Raw genomic sequence first — 18571 nt, 5'->3', positions numbered from 1 at the left:
TTCTATAATAGGGTGACCAGAACTGTACACAGTTGTATTTCTGCAGCTCCTTCCGCGACATCAGGACGTCCCAAAGTGCTTCACGGCCGATGAAGTATTTTTGAAGAGTAGTCACTGTTGTAATGCAGGAAAGGTGGCGGCCAATTTGCGCACAGCAAGATCCAACAAATGGCAATTGGTATGTAGTGTGTAGTGTGTCTCTCTTTCCACCATATGGGCTACGCCTGTGCAAACCCACAGGAATCAAGTGGAGTGAGGGGACGGTTGTTTCGACGTGAAGGACCAAGCCAAACGCTCGCTCGTCATCTCGCGAAGTGTGGCCGAGGAGCAGCGGCTGGTGCTGGAGCGGTTCAGGAGAAACCCCCGAGACACCAGTTCCAATCTCTGGAAAAACCCAAGGAATGGGCTCCACCTGAATCTGTTTGCGATGTTCTCGGACTGAGCGCTGGTGCGGACGGTGGGAAGTCCCACATCGGCAGACATCTGGGTCAGAGAGAGTACCCGAGGGGAAGAATTCAAGGAGGGAAAAGTCCAAAGGTATAACAGCAAGGGAGGTTGTTAAGCAGTGGAAAGAAGACAAAGAAGAAAGTCGGCCACAGTGAGCGCGATGAGGGAGCACAGAGGATTGTCTGAGGTGGTTAAAAACACCAGAGCGCCCAGTGGAGGAGCCTTTCACCGAAGGGTCGGCTGAAACGTTTTCCGCAGTCTCGCAGTTGATTGAACCCCCCCCCGGTGATGACGGCAGAGGGCACCACACACGGGTAGACGAGTGCCCTATCTCGAGGGTTGTGCCTTACGGTAGAAGTCACTCGAATCCCTGGCTCTTTGCTGGCGAGCGGGCTATGCAACAGAGTGAGAGAGTGATATCTGAGATAGGGGTACCACTGAAAGAGGCCGTTAACCTTTGATTAGCGACTCCCAGCCTTAATCGCCTTTAATCAGGCCGCGCCTGTGAGTATAAAAGGCTGGGAAATTATCCAGTTGGTGGTGGGTGAGGGGATGGGGGGGGGGGGGGGGGAGGGAGAGGAACTCGGAGAGGAAGGGTCTCTGGAAGAGGTTGGAAGAAAGAAAAAAAGTGTGGTGCCCTGGTCGGACGGAATGTTGGTGACTAATCCACAGGAAGAAGTGTGAAGCAGAAGGACCTTACGATAATACCTGTGACTATCCGGTTCGATGCTGTAAGTGAAGACCCATTGAAGGTGAATAAACCATACTGGTTTGGAGGCCATAGTCTGTGCGTCTAATTGGCTCCGGGGCCCTGGGTTGGTTGCACCTTCCAAAGAATGGCCACTTGGATGACGTACTAGAAGTCAATCGACATCCATAGAACCGGATCCAACCAGAAGTGAGCGCCTTCAGGGCGTGGACACAGAAAATTGACGCGATAAATCGATCGGTTTAAGAAAGAACGTACACAATTTTGAAAATTGAAAAGAGACCCAAAACCCTTTCGATAGACCAAGCCCTGACCCCAACCTTCTCACCATCCTCCCTCTCTCCCATTATCTAATTTTTTCTTGGACCGATTTAATCTGTCCTCTTCAATTGTCTTCCCCAGCACCTTATTCCATATCTCTTAATGCCCTTTAAATCTCCACCTGACTTCATTTCACACCCTTAATTTTTAATTTGTGTCTTCTGGTATTTAAAAAAAAAAATGTATTATTCATTCTTGGGCTGTGGGCATTGCTGGCATTTAAAGCCCATCCCAAGCTGCACTGATACAACTGAGTGTCTCGCTAGGCCACTTCAGAGGACAATTAAGAGTGAACCACGTTGGTGTGGGACTGGAGTCACATATAGGCCCAGACCGGGTAAGGACGACAGGTTTCCTTCCCTAAAGGACATTAATGAACCAGTTGGGTTTTTATGACAATCCGACAGCTTCACGGTCACTTTTACTGAGACCAGATTTTTATTTCCAGATTTTTTTTTAGAAGCTAAATTCAAATTCTCAAACTGCTGTGGTGGGATTTGAACTTGTGTTCTCTGGATAATCAATCTAGGCTTCAGAATTACCAGTCCATTAACATAACTGATTGGGGTAGTGAATAATATGCTTGATTTAACTTGATCAATCCGCTCGTGGTCTTCACAGTTAGATCATGATATGAGGAAAAGTTTAGGAAGTTGGGCTTGTTTTCTTTGGAAGAGAAAAGGCTTTGAGGTAATTTAATTGAAGTATTAAAAATTAGGCAGCATATATACTTGGCCAGAGTGGAAATGATCGGGTAATTCCCCCGTCAATCACGCCTGGAGACCGCACTGCTTTAAATGACCGGGATTGATTTTATGCACATAGTTTGTATTATGTAACTATCCTCCACTCACTGCATTTTGTTGGAGAAATAATCCTGCTTTTATCGGGAGACTTTGCTGGAGTTTTGGTCACGAGTTCTGTTTGCTGTAGTTTGTAGAGACTCTTGCTGTAAGTCCCGCCCATCCTCTAACTCATTGGCTGATACAGTGGTGTCAATACTTAACTTTTTGTAAAAGTTATTACGGGAATTGATTGAGGCAAATTGTTCAGGAGGTTGAAGGGTTCAAGGGGCAGATATTTAAAATAAAAAACCCAATTTAGGTGAGGGGGAAGAGTAAATATTTGGAACGATACCCATTGTGCAGCTCACGTGTTGTGACACTCATTGGCTATAAATGCACCCAGCAGCCTGAGAGGGACAAAGGGGTAGATTTTCAACTCGCCCATTACAGAAACCGCCTGATGATCATTTACCCCCAAACACCCGCCCGTTCACTGCAAGTATGGAGACTGTGGTCGGGAATCTGTACTTCAGGTCTGAAACTCCGTGGGATTTCAGTTCCCACTGCAATGGGGAGCTGACTCCATGTTTACAAACCAACTTTAGCAGCGCAGTGACGTGCGAACCTCTTTACTGCGACACTAACGGTATGCAGACGCAACCCGTCGAATGCAGCCAAAGTGATGTATTTTGATCGTGTTCTCCATTTCAAACCCGCGACCCCCACCGCTTCGAAGAGCAAGGGCAGCAGGTGCATGGGAAGACCATCACCTCCAAGTAATTGGCCAAATTTAAGGTATTTGGCAAAAGAACCACAGGGGAGAGGAGGAGAATTTTTTTTACGCAGCGGGTTTTTATGATCTGGCTGCCTGAAAGGGCGGTGGAAGCAGATTCAGTAGTAACTTTCAAAAGGGAATTGGATAAATACTTGAAGGGGAAAAATTTGCATGGCTATGGGGAAAGAGTGGGGGAGTGGGACTAATTGGATAGCTCTTTCAAAGGAGCGGCACAGGCACGATGGGCCAAATGGCCTCCTCCTGTGCTGAATCGTTCTATGAAGTCACACACCATCCTGACTTGGACATATAACGGCCGGTCTATCATCGTCACTGGGTCACAATCCTGGAACTCCCTCCCTAACAGCACTGTGGGAGAACCGTCACCACACGGACTGCAGCGGTTCAAGAAGGCGGCTCACCACCACCTTCTCGAGGGCAATTAGGGATGAGCGACGCCCACATCCCGAGAATGATTTAAAAAAAAAATCCATTGAGAATTTAACCTGGCTGTTTTGTCTTTTTCCCTCCAAAGAATTACACCAACTGCGCTTGTGTTCTTCCTCAAAACTCGGTGACTCCTGGCACCTGTGGCAGTGGATGCTACCAGCTCCTGTTGCCATTTATGTTCTTCCTAACCTTGACTGGCTTTGTAGCCACTCTTTGTCAAACACCTTCCTTCATGTTGGTACTGAGGTAAGATTATTTCATTTATTTGAGTGCTCTGGTGTTAAAGATACAAGGACAGCTCTGAATCGATGGCCCCTTTTGAGGCACATTCACGTTTGATACTGTCTTGACATTGGATTTTTCTTTCCCAGGCGCCCCTCCTCCACTCCTGGAAGTGTCAGCCCAGTGGGTATCACTCTCGCCTCTGGGTCAGAAGGTCGTGGGTTCGAAGTCCCACTCCAGAGGTTTGAGCACAAAATCCAGGCTGACACTCCCAGTGCAACACTGAGGGAGTGCTGCACTGCCGGAGGTGCCGTCTTTCGTATAGGACGTTAAACCGAGGCCTTGTCTGCCCTCTCAGGTGGACTTAAAAGATCCCATGGCCACTATTTTGAAGAAGGAATTCTCCCCGGTGTCCTGGGCCAATATTTATCCCCCAATCAAAAGCACTAAAAAAAACGAGATGACCTGGTCATTTATCACATTGCTGTTTGTGGGATCTTGCTGTGCACAAATTGGCTGATGTAGTTCCTACATTACAACAGTGACTACACTTCAAAAGTACTTCATTGGCTGTAAAGCGCTTTTGGACGTCATGACGTTGTGAAAGGCGCTATATAAATGCAAGTTCTTCCTTTTTTTGGTGGGACACCAAGTCTAATCCTGCCCTGACTCGGAACCCGCCCAAACACAGTGCCCAGCAGGCCTAGCTGGAAACTAGTTCAGGAGCAGAAACTCTCGCCCACACTAAGCTGGGGCACTGAGGCCAAGTGTAGACACCATCAGCGAAGTCAGGGGATCGAACCAGGGGATCTTCCTGGTATGAATGAAATAGCAATTCACAGAGGCAAACTCCCAACCTTCAATTTCCCCTTTAAACTTAACTTTTTTTTAAATGGCAAATAAGTAACATTTCCGTTGTATCTGCTTCTTATTTGTTGATCTGTAGGTCAGTGAAGCCGGAAGATAAATCCTTGGCGATAGGAATTCAGTTCATGCTATTCCGAGTTCTAGGTAAGTACGAGGTCGACGTAGTCTGTGTAAAGCTCTCTCATTAACTCACGGACCAGTTTTGATCAACGTGCACAGCTGAACCCGTGACAGGTCAGAACCTTTCCAGTGGCAGAAGCATCAGTAACCAGAGGACGCAGATTCAATAATAACTTTCAAAAGGGAATTAGGTATATACTTGAAGTTGGGGCTGGGGGGAGATAATTGCCGGGCTACAGGGAAAGAGCAAAGAGCAGGGAGACTAATTGGGTAGCTCTTTCAAAGAGCCAGCACAGGCATGATGGGCTGAATGGCCTCTTTCTGTGCTGTATCATTCTATGAGAACATAGGAATTGCTAGATGATAAAAAGAGCAAGGTCCACCTACCATCCTAGTAGTCGCCTGATCCGACAATAGTGCAGCAGCTGACTGATCAACAGTCAGGCCATTTGGCAGTGGGATCAGGAAGTGTTTATTCACACAAAGGGCAGTAAAAATCTGGAACTCGTTTCCCCGAAAGGATGTAGATGGCCTAACCATCAAAATCAATCTCTCCGCCCACTGCCCAACCAATGTATACAGAAGACGAAAATTGCAGCCAATGTGACATCATCATTTCCAATTCTTATTTATTGCGGCTGAGGCTCAATAGTTTTTGCATCTTTATTTTTGGGGATCAACGCAATTTGTTCGGAATTTTTCCTTGGCATCAAACGAGTCGGGTGGAGCTCATGACCTGGTAAAAAGGGCCATTTGGTCCAACAAACTCAATTTACATACAGTCTATGGAAGGAGATTAAATGGGTGGGTAGAGTCCGTGATAGGGGAGAGTGTACATGGGCTGTGGGAGGGGATTAAATGGGTGGAGTAGAGGCCGTGATAGGGGAGAGTGTACATGGGCTGTGGGAGGGGATTAAATGGGTGGAGTAGAGGCCGTGATAGGGGAGAGTGTACATGGGCTGTGGGAGGAGATTAAATGGGTGGAGTAGAGGCCGTGATAGGATGAAACATACATGGGCTGTGGAAGGAGATTAAATGGGTGGGTAGAGGCCGTGACAGGGTAGAGTGTACATGGGCTGTGGGAGGAATGTGTGTGTTGGGACCAAACTGCCTTTTCTTCTTCAATGTTTGTTTTTGTTGTCTCGACCTTTTGCAGAGTGCCCCAAGTCACCCTTATGTTCTGACGTTCTTTCCTAGCCTGGTTGCCTGGACCGATCATTTACGGAGGCACAATCGACAGCACGTGTATCCAATGGGAAAAGAGGTGCAATAAAAAAGCAGCGTGCAGATACTATAATCTCAAACTCTTCCGGATCAGGTACATTTGCTTCTGTTTATTAACCTTTCATTGAAAAGATACAGGTTGGGGAACCTCAGTGGCTGATTGGGGGGGGAATGTATTTCAAACGTGGGTTCCCGTCAATCACTCCTCCCATTTCCCCATCGAAGGCACAGGTGACTGGCATTACTTCTACCCATATATGGGCAAGGGTATGGTAATGATATGGAAATGTGAGGTCTGACTTATTTTTCATTACTTGCACCATTAGCAACACTGGATTCCAGTGTGCAAGTGTCATCCTTGGTGTTCAGTGTTACTGTGACATGCAGAGAGTGTTTTTAAAATCCATTCTCGGGATGTGGGCGTCGCTGGAAAGGCCGGCACTTATTGCCCATCCCTAGTTGCCCCTTGAGAAGGTGGTGGTGAGCCGCCTTCTTGAACCGCTGCAGTCCATGCGGTGAAGGTTCTCCCACAGTGCTGTTAGTGAGGGAGTTCCAGGATTTTGACCCAGCGACGATGAAGGAACGGTGATAGATGTCCAAGTCGGGATGATGTGTAACTTGGAGGGGAACTTGGAGGTGACGGTGTCCCCCTGTACCTGCTGCCCTTGTCCATCTAGGTGGTGGAGGTCGCGGATTTGGAGGTGCCGTCGAAGAAGCCTTGGCGAGTTGCTGCAGCGCATCTTATGGATAGAACACACTGCCGTCACGGTGCGCTGGTGGTAGAGGGAGTGAGTGTTTAGGCTAGGGGGTGCAGTGCTGTTCAAGCGGGCTGCTTTGTCCTGGATGGTGTCGAGCCTCTTGAGTGTTGTTGGAGCTGCACTCATACAGGCAAATGGAGAGTATTCCATCACACTCCTGACTTGTGCCTTGCAGATGGTAGAAAGGCTTTGGGGAGTCAGGAAATGAGCTACTTATCACAGAATACCCAGTCTCTGACCTGCTCTTGTAGCCACAGTATTTATGTGGCTGGTCCAGTTGAGTTTCTGGTCAATGATGACCCCCAGGATGTTGATGGTGGGGGATTCGGTGATGGTAATGTCATTGAATGTCAAGGGGACGTGGTTAGACTCTCTCTTGTTAGAGATGGTTGTTGAGTGGCGCAAATGTTACTTACCACTTATGAGCCCAAGCCTGGGTGTTGTCCAGGTCTTGCTGCATGTGGGCACGGACTGCTTCATTATCTGAGAAATGGCGAATGGAACTGAACACTGTGCAATCATCAGCGAACAGTCCCACTTCTGACCTTATGATGGAGGGAAGGTCATTGATGAAGCAGCTGAAGAGAGTTGGGCCTAGGACACTGCCCTGAGGAACAGAAGTTCGAGCTCCACTCCAGAGACTTGAACCCAAAATCTAGGCCGACACTCCCAGTGCCAGTACTGAGGGAGTGCTGCACTGTCGGAGGTGCCGTCTTTCACATGCGACGTTAAACTGAGGCCCTGTCTGCCCTCTGAGATGTAAAAGATCCCATGGCCACCATATAAAGAAGAGCAGGGGAGTTTTCCCTGGTGTCTTGCCTAATATTTGTCCCTTGGCCAACATCACTAATAAACAGATTATCTGGTCATTTATTTCATTGCTGTTTGTGGGATCTTCCTGTGTTACAGTGACTACATCTGAGAAAAGAAATCCAATGGCTATTTAAAGACTTTGGGACACTGAAAGGTTCTATATAAATCCAAGATCTGTCTTTAGCGGAATATCTAGCTTAGTGTCTCAGTCGGAAAGAGAGAATGGAAGATAAACAAAGATAAGAGGGAGTGGAAGACTGTCAGACTGACAAAGAGCGAGAGACAAATGTTATTTTTATCTGTGAGCAACATCATGGGATAATCGGTTGGTGCTTTATAAAAGCATTAATGATCTGATTCTGCCTTGTGTCTTTTATCAATACCCAGGTACATCGGGCTACAGATGCTGTTTCAGTGTGGGTCTCTCCTACTGTTCCTGATGGCTTATTACTTCGTAGTGAAAGACCTACTGAGGAGGGAACGGCAAAGCAAAGTTGGAGCCAAGGACCCTGGGGAGGGGGAGCAGGGAGCGAAACTGATGGAGCGATGGAATGGGACCAAAGCCCCGCCTGAATCGAAAGTCTGAGGGGTATTCTGGGGGGATAAAAATCTATATACAGTGAACATAAACCCTGACAACAGCATTTAACACAGGACACGTGGGATGATGCGAATGATTGCCGTTTTCAGAAAGCTCCTCCTTTCCTGTTAGTTTTCATTCCTTGGATCGTCTTGGACGCTTTCTTTCAGTCTCCTTGTGAAGAGGGGTAAAAGTCTGGGAAACGGTCGATCGCTTTAACTCTACAGGCTGTGAGAGATTTCCTTGGTGCTCTTGGAATCCCACGTGATTCGATTGTGAGGGGGGAGGGGGGAGAGGGGGTGGGGGCGGGGGTCAGGGTAGGGCCTGATGTCACTTCCAGGTCAGCCCCTGCGTGGAAGTTCTCCCCTCTTGCTGCGTCTCTGCCCTTGTCGCGCGCCTCCCTCGATCTCCGAGCAGATTTAGATGTGACAGGACAGGCTCGATAGGACTCGGGTCAAACCAAAAGGCTTCCGGGCCGCGAGTCAAAAGCCCAGAAACGACTGTTGGCATCAGTTTTCATCCATTAACACATCGCGCTCCCGTGACATTTCTCTGTCATTTAAGGGATTGATTAGTGACACCATGCAGCCACTTCCCATGTCACATCTGGGTCAGGGTAGGGCCTGATGTCACTTCCAGGTCAGCCCCTTAAACGATGTCACTTTGTCACGCAAAGTTAAGACTTGCAGGAGCTAAGGGCCTTGTGTGTTGTCAAGGCTCCCTGGCATCTTTGCGATGACCTGTCCCTAACACAAGAATGCTGGATGATTCGTGTCAAATTACACTTCCCACTTACCTGTCACCTGTACACACGAGGTTGCCGATAGATACAGCCTTATGTTAAACGGAAAAAAAATCAGCAAAGCACTAACGACAGGAATAAGACAGAAACCTAGAGCATTGTATGCAGCCCTCCACCCTAAATAGTCATACGTATAAATATCTATCTGCTAATAATCTACCTCTCTGTGTATATATCCAGTGTTACGTATCTGTGCTTTCATGCAAGTTACTAAAAGATAGAGCTTACTGCTTGTGCTATTATTAATTAATTGGTTAACCTGTTTGAACGAAACGCCTATGTTTGGTTACATTACCACACTTTTTAAGAAGGATATTACATATATAAGCGAATTTATAGCACATTCAGGCCATTCGGCCCAACAGGTCTATGCCGGTGTTTATGCTCCACACGAGCCTCCTCCCTCCCTACTTCATCTCACCCTATCAGCATAACCTTCTATTCCTTTCTCCCTCGTGTACTAATCTAGCTTCCCCTCAAGGCCTTAGAGAGGGTGCAGAGGAGATTTACTAGAATGGTACCAGGGATGTGGGACTTCAGTTATGTGGAGAGACTGGAGAAGCTGGGGTTGTTCTCCTTAGAGCAGAGAAGGTTAAGGGGAGATTTGATAGAGGTGTTCAAAATCATGAAGGGTTTTCATAGGGAGAAATTGTTTTCAGTGGCAGAAGGGTTGGTAACCAGAGGACACAGATTTAGAATAATTGGCAAAAGAACCAGAGGCAAGATGAGGAAACATTTTTTTTACGAAGCGAGCTGTTACGATCTGGAATGCGCTGCCTGAAAGGGCGGTGGAAGCAGATTCAATAATAACTTTCAAAAAGTGAATTGGATAAATACTTGAAAAGGAAAAGTTTGCAGGGCTATGGGGAAAGAGCAGGGGGAGTGAGACTAATTGGACAGCTCTTTCAAAGAGCCGGCTCAGGCACGATGGGCCGAATGGCCTCCTGCGCTGCAAGGAAGTCGGAAGCCATTTTAAAATAAACGTGATTAAAAGCTCTGTTAAAATAGCCACCAGAGGACGGGAGAATTTGATTTTTGGTTTCGGGCGCAAGGCCAAAACCCTTCGCGCAAAATTGGACGTAAGGTTGCTCGCGATTACTGGGTGGGAAATCGGGATGAGGGCTTGAGCCCCATCAAACTCTAAGGAGCGACTCGGAGAAGGAAAATCGACCCTCCCCTCCCACGGCATCGGAACTAGTTAATCAATTTATCAGAAGCGGCCTGGGTTGTAATTTCTACCCCAGAGCACATTGATTAAATTAAAAAAAAACACTACAGGAAATGCTGGGAATACATGGCCGGCTTGGTGAGCATCCATACGATGGGCTGATGCTTCAGATATAGTGCTTTTGTTTGGCCCGTCACTCCTCTCTCATTGGGTAAGGATATCAAGGAACGTGGAGCTCAGGTGGGTAAATGAGGTACAGATCGGCCATGATTTAATTGAATGGCGGAACAGGCCCCGAGGGGCTGAATGGCCTCCTGATGTTCCTTTCAGACGCTGAGTGACCTGCAAATTCCGGCATTGCCTGTTTTTCTTTTGATTAATCGCCGTCATTCATGGTTTTATTTCTGCATGTCGACCTGTAATTATTGTGTGTAGAAGTATACCCGAAATGGGGGAGAAGAGCAGGAGCTGGTTGGCAATGCACATCACCCCGGATAGGATTTAATCATCAGCTGAGGAGGCAAAGTGTGAAGAAGCACTTATCCTTCTTATCCTCGTTGTAGCACCGCGGATAATATGGGACCCCTCGGGGTATAAAACCTGTCTCGGACCGCAGCGCAAAAACAGGCGCTAGTGAGTTGTTAGCCTGTTTTACAGGCTGTCTGATTTTGCTTTCCATCAAAGCCGACGTAAATGAAAGCCAGGCGGAGCACAAACCGGGCTCGCTGATTTGCTGCTGCCCTTTTGTTTCTTCTACCTCTTTATTCACTGCAGCGTGATTCGCGCTTTCGCCTTTTCGAAGTTCTCTCCCGTTTCCGTGCTCTCCTGGAGGCGCAAGGGTGAGGATTTTAAATTCGAGGCGTTCCCCGACCGGGAGCCAACGTAGGTCAGCGTGCACAGGGCGAACGGGACTTGGCGCGAGTTCAATTGATATACAGTCCTGGCGAGCTCTTACTGCCTAGAATGTTTCTACGTGACTTAGTAGTGTTTAACACTGTGATTTGGTAGAATTATCGAGAACTGCTTTGTAAATACTGAGCCCGGCCAGTGAATCCATCTCACTGATGGAGCTCAGTGAATGAAACATTACGGTGTGTAGATTTTAACAAAATATTAATTCATATTTTACAGCAATTTGTTTCACATGAACTTTTACTTACAGATATATTTTTGCACATTTATCCCTCAACTGTGAAGTTTGAAACATTTACCCATTTTGAATTTTGTCTTTTATGAGTTGAAATCAGTTTCGAGATAGTAGAATGAATTTGTATTTCCACATTTGCCTTTCACATCTTCAGGCACTTCACCGTCAATCAGTTACCCCATTTGAAGTTGTTTGGCAGGCGAATGCAACGTTCCAATTTGGGCACAGCAAGGTCCCACAAACAGCAATTGAGATGCCTCCATCCGTACAGGCTGATGAGGCCTATGTCTCGCATCTAGGAACGTGGGGGCATTAGGAACAGGAGGAGGCCATTCAGCCCCTCGAGCCTGTTCCACCATTCAACTAGATCATGGCTGATCTGCACCTTAACTCCATTTACCCGCCTTTGCTCCATATCCCTCGGTACCCTCACCCGATTGACCCCCAGCATTCACAGCCTCTTGGCGGAGAGAGTTCCAGATTTCTACTACCCTTTGTGTGGGGAGAAAATGCTTCCTGATATCGCTCCTGGACGGCCTAGCTTTAATTTTAAGATGAGGCCCCCTTCTTCTTGATACCCCCACCAGAGAAAATAATTTCTCTGTATCTATCCTAATGAATCCTGTAATCATTTAAGCACCTTCATTTGATCAACCTCCAATTTTTTATACTCAAGGGAATACAAGCCAAGTCAATACAACCTGTCCTTGTAATTTAACCCTCTAAGCCCTGGTGTCATTTTGGTGAATCGCCTACAAGGCCATTATATCCTTCCTGTAGTGCACTGCCCAAACCCAGATGCAATGCTCCAGATGGGGTCTGACTAAGGCTCTATAATTGGAGCATAACTTCATCCATCTAAAAGGGATCACCTTTGACAAGACTGCACTCCCTCAGTGCTGTAAAGTAGTGTCAGCCTGGCTATGAAATTAGACTTGAATCCACATCCTTCCAGCTGAGAGTTGAGAATGCTACCAACTGAGCCAAACTGACACTTAGTAACGCATTAACGCACTAGTAACACCTTTGTTAAGTCATTGATATCAATGTGTCCGCGTCCTCATTAAAAGAACAAGTGGAAGAAGTTCACACAAACACGTTGACGCATTTGTCATTGGTATAGATCACATGGCTCAATTTCAACTCATTTCAAGAAAAAGGCTTTAAATTTACATAGTGCGAGACAGCACCCTCGCCTCCGAGACAGGAGGTCCTGGGTTCAAGCCTCCACTCCAGAGACTTGAACACATAATCTAGACTGACACACGCAGCGCAGTACTGAGGGAGTGCTGCACTGTCGGAGGTGCCGCCTTTAAGCTGAGACGTTAAACCGAGGTCTGTCTGCCTTCTCAGGTGGACATAAAAGATCCCCATGGCCACTATTTCGAAGAAGAGCAGGGTAGTTCTCCCTGGTGTCCTGGACAATATTTACCCCTCAACCAACATCTCTGAAACAGATTACCTGGTCATTATCTCGTTGATGTTTGTGGGATCTTGCTGTGCGCAAATTGGCTGCTGCATTTCCTACATTACAACAGTGACTGCACTGGAAAAAGCACTTTGTTGGATGTAAAGCACTTTGAAACGTCCTGAGATTGTAAAAGGCGCTATATAAATGCAAGTCTTTCTTTCAATGCCCAAATCTGATCTATCGCTAGATTACTTGGATTTACCCCCCAACTGTATTGGAAAGACCACTTCACGGTGACGCTAAGATTGGAGGCAGACACACCCTCCGACTCATCCTCACGCTCCGCAGTGCTAGTCTGACTCTAGTTGGGATTAAATCAGCATTCTACAACAACAACTTGGATTTCTATAGTGCCTTTAACGTAGCGAAATGTCCCAAATTTGTTAAAATTTGACGCCGGGCCACATAAGGGAGATATTCGGACAGGTTGGTCAAAAGTAGGTTTTAAGGAGGGTCTTAAAGGAGGAGAGAGGGGATGGTTGGTACTGTTGGGTTAAAGTAAATACCTTAGAGAGTGAGAGGGAGCTTTCATCCTGCTGTACCAGCCCTGTTATTGGGTGATGCTGGTGTCAGTCACAAAAAGTACTTAAAACTGTAAAAGATTTTTTTTCTCTAGGAAGCAACACTCGCTGAAAGCAGCTGAAGGGCCTTTTTTATAGGGTTGAGTGCTAAGGCCCCTATATAGGTCACTAATAATGCCAATCAGAGAAGGGGAAGTGGACTACGTCAAGTAGTAGGAGCAGTTGACGCCAAGTTTGGGTTTTACGAGCCTTTGGAAAGAAGAAAAGAAAGACTTGCATTTCTATAGCGCCTTTCACAATCTCAGGACATCCCAAAGCACTTGACAGCCAATGGAGTGCTTTTTGAAGCGTAGTCACTGTTGTAATGTAGGGAAACATGGCAGCCAATTTGCGCACAGCACGATCCCACAACAGCACTGTGACAATGATCAGATAATCTGTTTTAGTGATGTTGGTTGAGGGATAAATATTGGCCTCAGGAGAACTCTTCAAAATAATGGCCGTGAGACCTTTTGCATCTACCTGAGAGGGCAGACGGGGCCTTGGTTTAACGCCTCATCCGAAAGACGGCACCTCCGACAGTGCAGCACTCCCTCAGCGCTGCACTGGGAAGTGTCAGCCTGGATTATGGGCTCAAGTCACTGGAGCGGGGCTCGAACCCACGACCTTCCCTCTCGGAGGCGAGAGATTTACTGCCTGCAGTCCTGATTTGGGGGCACTGGAGTTGAGAGAGAGCCTGAGGGAGTGAGCAGGGAGGGGAGTTCTGACTTTCACTGATGATATCCATGGCCGCTTCGTGAGTACCTGCAGTGATAGACAAGCAGATGTGAACCTACAAACCTAAATGCAAACAAGATAAAAGCACAATAAAAAAAAAAATCACTACAGTGAAGTCTTATAAAATGTGAATGGGAAATTATATGATTTAACTCCAATTGTATCTGTCTGTAGCATAAAGAATATGATTAACTACTTGTATACATTAACATTTATATGCCAATTAAATAATTACGTTTTTGTTTGAACAATGTGCTGTTTGTGTGTGTTTTTTATTTCTAACACGTTACTATCAATGTGAGGGTGCAGTACGTCATACAAGTTCACTCGAAAAGGAACACTTTGTCGGGTTATGGGGAGAGAGCGGGGGGAGTGGGATTAATTGAACCAGCCCATTCGTGAATGATTAATGCCGGAAAGAGACAAGGGGAGAAAATCGAAGAGGGAGCTGAAAAATAAAATGCAACAACACAATTTTGATGGTTTTGACTTCATAGGATCATGCAGCACCGAAAGAGGCCATTCGGCCCATCGTGACTATGTCGGCTCTTTGAAAGAGCTATCCAATTAGTCCCACTCCCCCCTGCTCTTTCCCCAATAGCCCTGCAAATTTTTCCTTTTTAAGTATTCAATTCCTGTTTGAAAGTTATTATTGAATCTGCTTCCACCGCCCTCCCAGGCAGCGCATTCCAGATCAGAACAACTCGCTGCCATAAAAATAAATTCTCCTCATCTCCCCTCTGGTTCTTTTGTAAATTATCTTAAATCTGTGTCCTCTGGTTACCGACCCTCCCGTCACTGGAAACAGTTTCTCCTTATTTACTCTATCAAAACACCCTCATGATTTTGAACACCTCTATTAAATCTCCCCTTTAACCTTCTCTGTTCTAAGGAGAACAATCCCAGCTTCTCCAGTCTCTCCACATAACTGAAGTCCCCTCATCCATTCTGGTAAATCCCTTGCCAGTGGAAACCGTTTCTACCTGTCGAGTCGAAGATATCGCTGTCCTTATCGTGCGCTGCAGAAAGGGAGCTTCTGCTCGTGGGTCTGTTGTGACATTTCTTCCCACATCTACTAACAGTGCAATCTGATCCAGCAATTCTATCAGCTGACTAATATTCTCCTCCTTCCTCCCCCCACCCCCGCCGAAGTTGAGAAAAAGATTTAGCTGAGGATTGGTTTCTGCAAACGTCAGTGAACCTGGACTCGTTTTACTCAGCAAACCTGAATTTTGCCACAAGCCCACACAGGTCTGCTCCCTGTCATGGTCCGTCTCCCCACCCCGTCCGTCCCCGCCCCTGTACGTTTATCAGCTGCACGATCTGTTAAATGTTCCCCAGCCAGACAGCAACAGACAGAGACGATCGTTTTTTAAAAAAAAATCCCTCAACATTTCGCCTCATCAGTGACCGTCACAGAGAAGTGACGGACAGAGAGCTGGGGGGGGGGTCGAGATTGGTCCTGGGCGGAATCGCGAAACTGGCTCTAGCAAGTCAGCAGCCCTGTTTGCACCCGATTGAAGTCGCTGCAGAGGTGACGTTTTTCGGATGAGGCGTTAAACTGAGGTCCCGTCTGCCCTTTTGCTGGATGTAAAAAATCCCACGGCCATTATTTCAAAGAAGTCCGGCACGGACTTGATGGACCGAATGGCCTCCTTCCGCCTTTCTATGATTGTGTAAGAGCAGGGGGAGTTCTCTCCGATGTCCTGGGCCAATATTTGTCCCTCAACCACCATCACTAAAAAAACAGATCATCCGGATGGCCTACTCCTGCTCCTATTTCTCATGTTCTTATTATCACGTTGCTGTTTGTGGGATCTTGCTGTGCGTAAATTGGCTGCCGCGTTTCGTACATTACAACAGTGACTGCACGTCATGAAAGTACTTCATTGGCTGTAAAGTGCTTTGGGACGTCCTGAGGTCATGAAAGGCGCTGCAGAAATGCAAGTCCTTTTAAATTAGAGGGCCTTCCCGTAATGTGAGCAGCACACTCCAGTTACACTCGTCCCTTTGTAACTAGTACCGAAGGGGAGACACTTTTGGAAAAAAATGAAAAGTTCCCTCTTCCTCCCCTTTTCTCTTTTACTTCTCCATCCCTCTCCCTCAGCAACAACAAAAGCTTGCATTTATATAGCACCTTTAACGTTGTAAAACTTCCCGAGGTGCGTCACACGAGCAATTTTCAAACAAAATTTGACACCGAGCCACGTAAGGAGATATTAGGACAGGTGACCAAAAGCTTGGTCAAAGAGGTAGGTTTTAAGGAGCGTCTTAAAGGTGGAGAGAGAGAGAGGCGGAGAGGTTTAGGGAGGGAATTCTAGAGTTTAGGGTGCACGGCCGCCAATGGTGGAGCGATTAAAGTCGGGGGTGCGCAAGAGGCCAGAATCGGAGGAGCGCAGAGATCTCGGAGGGTTGCAGGGGCTGGAGGAGGTTACAGAGACAGGGAGGGGGACGTGGCCCTGGGGGGGATTTGAAAACAAGGACTGAGAATTTTAAAATGGAGGCATTGCCGGACCGGGAGCCAATGCAGGTCCAGCGAGCACGGGGGGGGAGACGGGCGAACGGGGCTTGGCGCGAGTTACGATACGGGGCAGCAGAGTTTTGGATGAGCTCAAGTTTACGGAGGGTGGAAAAGCCTAGGAAAGCCCCGCGGGTGGTCTTTCGGAAGCCAGTGGCCTGTCACTGGTTGCCGCTGCTCAAAGCTCCGGCTCTCATTCCCACCCCGCCCAACCCCCGCCCCCCTCGTCCCCTTCCCCCCCCCCCTCTCCCACCACTCCCCTGCCCCAGCACTCCGTGCATCACTGGAAACAATCTCTTTTTTTTTGGCATTATCGGGGGAGATCAGCTGACTGATGTAAGCAGCGACCAGGGAGACAAGGTGTGGTGCCCACAGGTGGCCTGTAGAGGGAGGGTCACACTGGTTTCCTGGGTCTTCTCGCTGGTGTCAATTGGGTGTGAGCAGCTGGACTGGCCGGAAACTTCGGTGAAATCTTTAAAGAGGCAGTTCTGCCCACACTTGGGGGGCAGCTTTCAGTCTTGGAGGGGCTGAATGGCCTACTCTCCTATGTTCCTAATTAAAATAAACAGATTAATGACTGTTGTTAAAATAGGGGATTAACGAACGTCATCTGGATGCAGCCAGTGGGGTGCGGTAGTGTAATAGTTATGTTCCTGGACTAGAACGCAAGAGGCCTGGACATAATCCAAGTAGTTCAATGGCAGACTGAGGATTTGAATTCAGTAAAAGTGTTATAACGAACCCAACTGGTTCACTAATTCCCTTCAGGGAAGGAAACCTGCACTCCTTACCTGATCTGGGCCAATATGTTCTGTGATATGATCTAGAAAGCCACTCAGTTGTATTAAACTAGGGATGGGCAATAAATGCCAGCCTTGTCAGTGGCTCCCACATCCTGAAATAAAAGCAAGAGACCACAATGTTCTTCTGTTCTGTACTCATTCCTTTGCTCCTGTGACTGTTAGTAATGTATCATTCACTGCGTCAGTCCAAACTAATTAGTTACTGGGAAATTTCAAACCACACACAAATGAATTCCGCTATATCCCTCAGCCGAGGAAAGAGGAACATTTCCAAATGGGTAACTTTAGAGTGAAAAGGCAGAGCTTGGTCCTATGACCTATCTCCCCAAGGGACTCTACTACAACACATCCAGTGGGGTGCGGTAGTGTAATAGAACTATAACTTGGTGTTGTAAAATTGTTTACAACAATACATCCCAGCATTAAGCAAGTTGGAGACTCTGTCATTAGGTAGGAGGCACTTCAAGGGCAGAATTCTCTGCCGCAAATTGCTGTTTGGGAGTCCGTGAATTCTTTGCCTGGGCAAGAGGAATATTAAAGGGCATGGGGAGCGATTGTGAAAGTGGGATTAGACAGGGTGGCTCATTGGCAGAAAAGACATTGGCAAAGACTTAATGGTCCAAATGGCTTATTTCTGCGCTGTAACACTCTTGGCAAATTATAACTTTGCCAAATAGTCATTAATGAGATGCTAATGCTCTCCAATTAGGGCCCGTAGACTGAACCGCCCTGTTACATAGAATTGCATAGAAGTTTACAGTACAGCAACAGGCCATTCGGCCCAACTGGCCCATGCTGGGGTTTATGCTCCACACGAGCCACCTCCCTTTTCATCTCACCCTATCAACATATCCTTCTATTCCTTTCTCCCTCATGTACCTAGCCTGCTTCCCCTTAAATGCATCTATGTTATTCACCTCAACTACTCCTTGTGGGAGCGAGTTCCTCATTCTCACCACTCTCCGGGTAAAGAAACTTCTCCTGAATTCCCTATTTGATTTATTAGCGACTATCTTATATTTATGGCCCCTAGTTTTGGCCACAAGTTGAAACATCTTCTCTACGTCTACCCTGTCGAACCCTTTCATAATTTTAAAGACCTCTATCAGGTCACCCCTCAGCCTTCTCTTTTGTGGAGAAAAGAGCCCCGGCCTGTTCAGTCTTTCTTGATAGTTATATCCTCTCAGTTCTGGTATCATCCTGGTAAATCTTTTTTGCACCTTCTCCAATGCCTCTATATCCTTTTTGTAATATGGAGACCAGAATTGTTCACAGTACTCCAAGTGTGATCTA

At 47.0% G+C, this 18571-nt stretch overlaps 1 protein-coding gene across 2 annotated transcripts in view; it reads left to right on the top strand.

Annotated features, from left to right (window-relative positions):
- LOC137322684 (solute carrier organic anion transporter family member 2B1-like) overlaps positions 1-14208 on the top strand; it is a 90544-nt gene extending 76336 nt beyond the window's left edge. For both annotated transcript variants that reach the window (XM_067985620.1, XM_067985621.1), the window contains 4 exons: positions 3573-3733; positions 4656-4720; positions 5894-6014; positions 7879-14208. In XM_067985620.1, coding sequence (XP_067841721.1) covers positions 3573-3733; positions 4656-4720; positions 5894-6014; positions 7879-8077 — 546 coding nt within the window. In that variant the 3' untranslated portion in view covers positions 8078-14208. The remainder of the gene's footprint in view (positions 1-3572; positions 3734-4655; positions 4721-5893; positions 6015-7878) is intronic.
- Positions 14209-18571: the final 4363 nt, after the last annotated feature.

The sequence above is a fragment of the Heptranchias perlo genome, chromosome 6 (genome assembly GCF_035084215.1).
Source record: "Heptranchias perlo isolate sHepPer1 chromosome 6, sHepPer1.hap1, whole genome shotgun sequence".
Taxonomy (NCBI): Eukaryota; Metazoa; Chordata; class Chondrichthyes; order Hexanchiformes; family Hexanchidae; genus Heptranchias; species Heptranchias perlo.
The sequence above is the reverse complement of the archived record's forward strand: the minus strand, read 5'-3'. Positions and strand labels throughout refer to the sequence as shown.